We start from the raw sequence: 9503 nt of genomic DNA, 5'->3' as shown, positions 1-9503 counted from the left end.
GTGCTAAAGCAGCCCTTTGCCTCCAAACCACGCGGAGATGGCTGCCCAATTAGGCCGGCAGCGTTCGGATCCTCCTTTCAGGCCCTGTGGCCCTTTGAGGACACAATAAGGCTCCAATGATAACCTGGCAACCTAGGTAGAAACTCAGCCAAGTGTGAGCGTTTGAAGCTGCAGCTTGGCTGCCATCGTGTCGGCGAAAAGAAAGAATTCAGGCACCATGTCATCCAGTACAAAGGATAAAAACAGATTCAACCGGAAATTCAATGTGGCACCACATATGGGATACATGAATGCGGTTACACAACAGGCCACATATTTTTTTTGAACAGTCTCCTGCATGTGATGCCGAGGACATGTGTAACCATCATAACGTCTCTAAGAATCTGTATTTAATTTGAGCTGGGGTGGTGGCAGGGATTGGAGATCTGAAGCCGCCACAGGTTTGTGGCAGATGGCTCTGTGTCAGCTATGACAAGCAGCCAGGCTCGGCTTCCTCTGCAGATTTTCTTTTCTCTCTGATCAGGTAAATATGGGCACACTCTGGAAACTTCCACAATTCTGCCTGAGGCTGCAAGTTTGTGACTTAGCCCCATCTGTCACAAATCTTCCCTCGGTTCTGCTGCGAGCAGAGACCTGAATTTACCGCCGAGCGCTGCCCAAGAAAACCCAGCCGTCTCGCCCTACGAGGAAGCAGAAGAGAAAAGCGCACGAAGCCACGTTAGATGCTGGGACACAAAGGGGACGTCTCTCGCGTGGGCAGGAGCGCGGCTCAGTGCCGAAACGTTCTGCAACGCCCACAATTTCAGGAGGGGTGGAAAGGGGTTGGTCAGAGAATGTTTACATGGCGTTATCTGGAAAGGGGGTGAGTTCTGCACTTTTTTTTTAAAGACAGGTAGGCTGGTTGGCAGCCCCAGGTTATTTGCTCCTGGATGAGCATCAACGAACGTCCACCTGCGTTACTGGTGGTCTTGGCAGACACGGCAAGGACTGAACGCTCATGGAGACTGACCCACCCTCTCACCCCTGGACACGGCAGAACCATGAACCAGCAGGAGCCAGGGCCTAATTGTCCTGCTTGACCATCATTGGTCTGGCTTCTGGGCTTTACTTTAGAGTAACCTTGGAGAGAATAAACACAACTCCTTTTCTGGGGGGAGTAACAGCTCTGCAAAACTGGGCATTAGTATTTTTCAAAGAATAGTGATTCAGTCAACAGTTTGTAAATATGAAGAGATTGAGAGAAGCAAAGCCGTCGCGTAAAGCAAGATCTTCCCATGAATAACAGGCAACATAGTAAGATGTTGGTAGCAGCACAGTATCTTTTAAGAAGTAATCGGCTTATTTGTTTCTTGTGTCCTAAGATCAGAACTGAATCAATTAGTATCTACCCTGCCATCCTTAGACTTCAGAATTCACCTTTAGAATTTATTAAAGGACTGCTCATCCTTTCAGACCTGCTGTTTCAGGACCGCTGGAGTTCAAGGAGACGGTATTGGTCTGAGGGACATTCTATGCTCTTTTAAAAAATTACCTTAATAAAATTAAGAATCAGAGACTATCATTCAGCACAAAACCTGAGATTTGGCCGGCAGAGTGATTCAGAGAGCCAGCTGGTATCGGGTCGGCTTTTCTCTGTGACCCAGTGAGTATTGACTCAAGGCGGAAAGCAGCCTGTAGAAGGTACTTCTGGAGCTCAACTTTCAAACTCCAAGCACCTTTGGAAACCACCATCCAAAGACCACATTGGTTTACATGAATTGGGTGCCCTGTGAGGCCCAAGCAGAGCTATTCTAACGCTCCTCAGCAGAGTAACAGCATTTCCCCGAACAAACTGGTCTGTTCTGCAGTTTCTTATATTGGCCTTTTAAAACTCATTTAATTCTTTTTGCTTTCAAGCAATAAACATCAAATGTTGAATAGGAGCCCGTGCGAGATACGCTGATGGGTACCTGGCATGGGATGGTTCAGAACACACTCACCAACTACAATAGGAAAACAGTTTCAGGCTTTCTTTCTCAAGATAATATCAATAAATTCACTGAAAAAGTTAGTTTTCATACTTTTTGCAACTTTTCTTTCAAAGTCAATCTGGTTTCCTTTGACCTGTTTCTCCACCTACTGTTTTGCAGCAGCTGTGGTTCATCTGCCAGTTTTCATTTGCTTTCTAAAACTAAACTGGAAGCTATCTAAGATAGTTATAACAGAAAGTTCAAAGTCCTGGTGTTCATGTTGAAAGATGCACCCGTAACTGCTTTCCTAACGAACGCTTTCTTCCTGCTCTGCAAGTGTAGCCAACTGCTACGAGACATAGTCCTACATCTTCAGAGAGCTGAAATCTCCTAGGGACACCTCGGCGAGCCAAGGGCCAGGCAGGCCCTGGGAGAAGCTCAGATGCAGGCCACATCTTTTTATATGTATCTTATATATATGTCTACATAGGCGCATGTTATGTCTATCTATTTAGGGCTGGATCCCAGAATGACCAACCAGGCAACGTCAAAAGCTAGCTCCTTTCTTCCACATTAACCAGCAGACCTCACTCAACCACAGCTGCCTCCAGATCCACATGCTGCTTGAGGACCTAAAAAACATGACCAAAACGCTTCAGCTGCGTCCCACAGCCCAGCAAATGTTTCCACCTGTGCCAACCTCCTCAGCTGGCTGGATTGCAGCTACGTCAGCCATACCTCTGGGAAAGGAAAATGTCAACTAGCAGTTCAACCTGGATGCGACCCTGAGCAACCTAATCCAACTCTGAAAAAGGCTCTGAGATGTAGACCACCTCTGAAACCACTTCAGTTCACGCTCACTGGAATCCAAGCATCTCAAGAGGCAAGTACAAGATTCCTACTTGTGCTCCCAAGCTTCTTCTGACCTGAGCCTCATGCTAACCAGGTAGAAGCACAAATTCAATACAATGCTGCCTTTTTTCCTCCACAAACATGCCCTGCTGGAAGTATTTGCACATCCTGTAGAGCTCTGAATTAACTTTCTCTGCGCAGGACAAAAGAACACTGTAAGCAAACATCTGCTCAAAATACACTCACCATCAGAAAGGTAACAGTAGGTTCGGCTCCATAAGGAACAGGTTGAAAACAATCAGTGCAACACGTCACATAAACTGATGGCATGGCAAAAATACTCTGTAAAGCAATGAGCACACCAGCACAAAACCAGCTCTCGAGCACCAAAACAGCTCAAATCATGAGGACTCGGAACGTAAACACAGAGTAACATTCATGAGGAGAGACTGAAGAGACCAGGATACTGTAAGTGTTTGACAAACGTTTATAAAGTAATGAATGGGGTAGAAAAGATGGATGGGGAGCTTCTGCTTCCAGGCAGCCAGCTCCAGAACGAGAAGATGCTCAATGCAGCTGCAGGTGGGAAGACCCTGAGCTGACTGGAGGAAATGCTTTAACGCCAGCTGTGAACGCAGGATGAAACGCTTCGCTACAGCACAATGCGAAAGACAAAACCAGGGGTTTCCAAGGGCCTGACTGTCAAATGGAGAACTATCACATTCTGCCTGGCATTAAGTAGTAAGTAATAAGGTTATGAAAGATGATAAAATCTCCAAGTCTAGGATTAGGACCAATCCCTAACACTAAAAGACAAAGGGAGGACCTTTAATTCCCAATTTCTACCTTTGTCAGCCTTCTCCCAAGCAGTTGGTGCTCACCACTACCAAACCCACGGTACTGAACAGCGGGCGTGCTGATGCAGAGCCGCAGTTAGCATCCTTACTGGAAAACCAGTTTCTCGTGGAGTTTTGCTGGGGAGTGGGTGAGGATAAGCATCGTCCTTGGCTCTCACACGGGCTGTCCAAGAACTACCAACGACTGCTGTTCCTTGCAACAGGGCTGAGTGGCTGGTGGGACATCTGGCATGAGGCTGCCCTGCATCCTCATGTGTCCAGCACCCTGTATCCTTGGGCTGGGAATGCCTCCTGCTGCTTTCCTGGCTGTGCCTAAACATTCAAGCTGGACCAGGAGCGGTTTTCCCTTCTACATGTTTTCCTGCAATACCAAAGGTATCGCTTTATCTCAAATCAGAACAAAAAGAGAAGGAAAAAAAGAAAAAAAAAAAGTTTTGTTAGAACTGCCCTACACAGCCAAGTCCTGAGACTGGAAACAATTCAGATGTCTACGGTCTAACTGGGATCTTAATTTGATTTTACAGCAGTTTAATCCCTTTGAATTCAGCAGACTTCCTGCTACAGTGGTGTAAGAAAGAAAAAAAAAAATCACGCCATGTGTCTTTTCATAGGCAGGTGAGCTTCTGTAGTGTGATGGAAATGAGAAGATGAATGTCAGAAAGTGGGCCAAATTCTTTTCTCTGTTAAACAAGCATGAGTGAGAGTAGGATTTTTCTGTAGGAACTGAAGCTGACAGCATGTCAACCAGCACTCATTCAGCTGGGAGGGCTGGGAGAGATTATTTAAAGTTGTCAGCTCCTTCCATGCCTGGCTTTTGGCAAGTCTTCTTGTCCCTTTCCACTGTATACTCTTTATTCATGCTGTTTTAAATTAAGAAACTGAAGTGAGGGAACTGAAAGGTAAACTTACAGAAAATAATGCAGAAACAAATGCTCTGCCCTATTTTATTTTTTTTCTGAATTTTCAGTCTGCTAGATAGGGAGCTTGCAAACATTGACAGGTCTTCTGGTGAACCCGGACAGAAACCGATGCCCTGGTGCTGTTACTCGCTTCATTCTGGCGCTTACTTTGGCAACAACAAACACCCAGAACCAGAGGACAATGTTTGAGTCCATCAAACTGGAACAGAATAATTGGTAACAAACGAGATCTGGTGAGCTACTGAAGATTAATGTCTTGATCTGTGCCTTTTCACGGGGACATTCCCTATGTCCGGCTCCCTCATCCGTCTGCCCCGCTGCCGTTTATCTCCCTTTTGCCCCTAACTTTGACAGCACCAAGGACAACTGAAGGAACAAACTGCCTGTTTTAATTACACCGCTGTCTCATTATCACGGATAACCTTAGTATCAAACCCCCAACAATACGTAAAAGGGTGAGCCCAGGTACTTCTGATGGCAATCACTTCCTGATCGAGGAAGCAGAATCCCCAACCAGGAAAGAAAAGCAGTATTTGCTTTTAGGCATTTTGACTTTGAAGACTCCCCAGCTACCTTCTGAACTTCAGGCAGGGAGCGTGTCGGGAAGGTTGCTGAAAGAGAAGCAGCTGCTCAGTATGTGCTGCTGTGCCGGGTCCCTCTTCTATTCCACTGTAGAATATATAATATTATACTGATCTGAGAAAGGTCAAACAGCAGCATCCCTTTCACAATTTCCCTCCTTTCAGCTTCCCAAAAAGCAGCACCGTTCCAACTGCGACGACACTAACAGCACATATCTAAGGTCACATTTTTCTAGGAGGCTTCGCGGTAGTTCCATCGCGAAAGGCAGACTCGGCATACGTGGGTGTAGGTACAAAAAGACAACTCTAACAGTATTCTCTGAGCTGATCCAAAGCCTATTAAAGACAACAGGGATCTTCTCTCTGGTGCTCACAGGTTCTGGATTAGGCTCTGCTTTACTCATTTTAAATCGATCCCCCACTCAGCTCAGGTGCTACCTGTTGCGGACACTCGGTTCAAACACTCAGAAGACGTGAACGGGGCTGCTCTGTCAATAGGGCACATGTATGAAGGGCAGGATAAACACCTTCAGCCTCTGCCTGCCAATCCCCCCAAGGGACCTTTTTTAAAAAACAAAAATCCTTCAAGCGCATTAACATGTTGTGTCCACCCATTTTAATCCCTAACTATTTTCCATCAGCGTTTGCTCTCGTGTTGTTTCCATTTTTAGTGAGTCTCGGCTCTCTTTAGGAGTGGAGATCCACAGGTAGAGAGAAGATCCACGTGAACCCGATGACTAGCTGAGCTTGAAGCCCTGGGAAATGTCAAGGTAAACATTTGAGGACTGTTTTCCCTTTGAAGGCACCACGTATAACTAGGCGATACTATTGACTCAAGAAGTAATGCTGAACGCTGGAAGTGTTCAGTCAGCATTTTAAACTATTATGAGCTACCTTCTGAACCATTGCCAAGTTAATAGACAATGAAAGATAATGAGCTTGAAATTGGGTGTTAAATTGCATTTTTGGTTCTCTCCTTTTTTCTTGAAGTTTAACTGTTTCCTGCAGAAGCAACACCATCTTTGATGTATCATTATGGAAATGTCTATTTTTAGGTCACAAAAAAAAGTCAGGCGCGGGCTAAACCCTCGCTCCTCCTGCTGCACGTGTGTGGGAAGGGGGAGCGAGGCAGATGACACGCAGCAAGACCCAAGAGGGAGGAAGGTGGAGAGATGAGGTTTGGTCTGCTGGCAGCATGAGCCTCCAAATGAAGAGGATCACTCGGCTCGCTCATTAACGGCGCGCCTGGGAACGCCAGAGCGACCACATTCGTATAGCGCGGGGAACGCGATGAGCATTTCTACGCGCTCCTTTAAGGAGTTTAAGCCAAACTCAGGGATTTTACAACCTGAAACACCTTGGGTGTGCAGGGGTAATGCGTATCCAACCAGCCCGCGGCACAGCCAGGACTGCAAAAGTCAGAAAACGCTGAAAATTGACCTATCAGCATGCAGAAAATAGCAGTGATTTTTTTGTGAAGGCAGCATCGTGCAATAATAGCTCTTCACTGCAAGAATATAAAACTTAGTGCTTCACCTACAACTGCGTAATTTAAAAAAAAAATCAGTGTGGCTCCTAGCAGGATAAACACAGCTCTTAGAACTGTGAAAGCTGGTCTAGCATTGAACCCTCGATCCAAGCTTGAATGGAAGATCCGCCACTGAGACCGTACTTTCGCTACATAAATAACTGCAAAGGACGGGACACGATAAATACCAGTAAATTACGCTTCCGATAAACATTTTTCTGTTCAACATAAATTAAAAAGCAAAGAGTTAAAATAATAATAATTACAAAAAAATTCAAATCATTCCAATAGGCGGAGAAATCTTACCTGCTACCAGCCACCTGCATTTTTTGAGGACTGAAGATTAAATTAGGAAGGTAGGCTTATCCTCATTAGTATAATTGTAGGATCTTTCTTTTATTTTCCTTTTAAACTAATGAGTTGCATTAATCCAGGTTCATTTTTATAAGCCTCTTGGGTCCCAATGTAAAGGACAGTCATTTTAGAAAACAATAAATTAAAAAAAAGCATGTAGCATGCATTAAGTGCACGTATTTCATAAGACCTGGGTTAATACAACTGGCATCTAGTTTAATTAATCCTTGTTAGTGTAACGACTAATATCCCTCCCTCGCATGTTTCCTTTAAACATTAGTATGTTAATTAAATGTTGTTTTTTTAAGGTGGTTTTTTTTTCCCTTTGTACTTCAATCCAGCATTATAGCATGTAAAACTATTCCGAACAACTACCTTATAGAGATGTTTCCTTACAATATCTGGTCTCTTGCAGAAATTCTGAAGCCTTTTAAAAAGCTGTTCAGGTGTAGAATACAGATATTCAGCTGCAGGAAAAACAGATACATTTTTAATGAAACAAAAACCTCAAAGCACACACTCGATATTAGTCACTTTACTAATTAAAAATGCATATTGCTCTGTGCCGCCTCGTGTTTTACATTATTTAAGCATGATTTTATAAGGTTACCTCAGCTCACAAGGATGTTTAATGCTAAATAAGACTGTGTAGTTGTGCTGTTTAGACATCTCCTTTGGGTGATTAAAATACATTATTCTAATGTAACACAATGCATATGTGATACATTTAGTGATGAGATTTTTCAAAGAGCTGGTACTACATTAGCGTGTATCCTGTGCTGCACTTGCATACTATTAAGTATTAAATTGTTTATATAATTTGGTGTGATTTTCAGGCCTCGGTTTTGGGTTTTTTTTCCTGCATATCAAAAAAAAAATCTGCAAACCATTGCAGCATCACTGACCTTTTAACAAAGATCTATCATTACGGGCTGTGTATGCTAACAATGAAGAATGCTATTTCAAAACTTGCTTTTGTGTTATCTTAAAAGAACAGATGGCAAATATAAACTCCGACTAATGTATTAAAACACATAAAATTTTCCTTAACACTAACATGCTGGCTTGCCAAATAAACAATTACTTTTGCTCGAGTTTATTCCCAAACTTTCTGTTTGAGCATGAATCACGTTTCAGCAAAAAGGAATGTGCAACGGAGCAGCTACCTGGGAATATCTCTGGGTACACCAAGGCTTGGGGGCACAGCGGGTAGCAGCCACAATGTACAGCTTCCACCCTGAAGATTAGAAATAATAAACAAAAATAGGCGTTAGCGGGCCAAAACCTAAAGCAGTGAGGTTGACAACACAGAGCAAGAGCGAAACGTTTTTCTCCTCAGCAGCATAATCCTCCTAAATGCCAAAGTTGCTCTTTTTAAAGAAAATTTTATTGATCATATGAATTACATAGAACAGAACAGCGAGCATATGTTTTGTTCGCTGAATAAATCAAAGCGCAGCTCTGCATTTTTTTGTTTTTTAAATACTGCTTAACACATTTTGTAATCAGCAGACAGACACATGTAACAACATGGTGAAGTATGGACGGCTTTTCTTAATAGCACTGCAGGAAAGTGAGGGCGTACGTGTGCGCGCCGGGGTACGCGTGCACGGACGCGCAGCCGCGCACGACCGCCCTTACCTGGCAGGACAGAGATTCCCTTCCGGACTCCAAAGGGTACAGGTAAATACAGCCCAGGGACAACTGGTGGGGGTATTTTAGCTTATGCACATGCTACAGATAATTTCCTTTATTTTTGGGGACACGGTTGTATTTTTCAGTAACTACCGACGAAATTCCTTTGCCACGTGCGATGCTTTGTACTCGTGTTTTTCCACAATTTACGGGTCTCCTGTAACGCCAAACCCAAATATTTTATAGCTGCAACAGCAGGGCGCAAAGTTTTCTAGTAGCGAATCTGAAGGCAAGCGATCTTCTCTGTGTTTGTGTTTCAATAGCCGCACGGGTTAAGGCATCAAGTTCTCATCAAGTTTTTTTGGTGTTTTTTTGTTTTTGCATAATGACCATTGATCTGACACAACGTCCCTCCCAAGACACGACTGTAATTTCTGTTGGCCAGAAATTACACGGTGAAATTCAAAACACTTCTTAAAATATGTTTATTTTATGAGAGCCTTTGAATTTCCTCCAACATGTTGACCATACGAGGATTTTATTTTTAACTTCAGTTTCCCTCGGTCCCCGAAAAAAAAAAATCGCTGAAATCTTGTCACCGTTCACCTTTTCTTTTTTCGGTGACAACCCAAAAGGCTTTCGCTACCTTCGTGTGCATATCGGGTTTGGTCCTTTACTGCAGGCACCCAGAAGGAACTGGGTTTGCTTTAGATCTACTCAGTTTTAAACAGGAAAAAAATTAAAAATAAAGAATAACATGTTCGCCTTTCATACTAGAGAACTCTGCGTATCCACAACCCCCGGTGACACACATTTCTCTGCAAATG

The 9503-nt window shown here is 43.7% G+C and overlaps 1 protein-coding gene across 1 annotated transcript in view; it reads right to left on the bottom strand.

The window, feature by feature from the left end:
* Window positions 1-216: 216 nt before the first annotated feature.
* The window catches only part of LOC104494949 (glycosyltransferase-like domain-containing protein 1), a 32470-nt gene continuing 23183 nt past the window's right edge, over window positions 217-9503 (bottom strand). The window contains exons 5-7 of the mRNA XM_010137857.1: window positions 8208-8278; window positions 7417-7508; window positions 217-680 (exon numbers count right to left, since the gene is read on the bottom strand). Coding sequence (XP_010136159.1) covers window positions 597-680; window positions 7417-7508; window positions 8208-8278 — 247 coding nt within the window. The 3' untranslated portion in view covers window positions 217-596. The remainder of the gene's footprint in view (window positions 681-7416; window positions 7509-8207; window positions 8279-9503) is intronic.

This window comes from Buceros rhinoceros, unplaced genomic scaffold (genome assembly GCF_000710305.1).
Source record: "Buceros rhinoceros silvestris isolate BGI_N320 unplaced genomic scaffold, ASM71030v1 scaffold35146, whole genome shotgun sequence".
Lineage (NCBI taxonomy): Eukaryota > Metazoa > Chordata > Aves > Bucerotiformes > Bucerotidae > Buceros > Buceros rhinoceros.
Note: the sequence above shows the minus strand (reverse complement) of the source record. Positions and strands in the feature narration are given on the sequence as shown.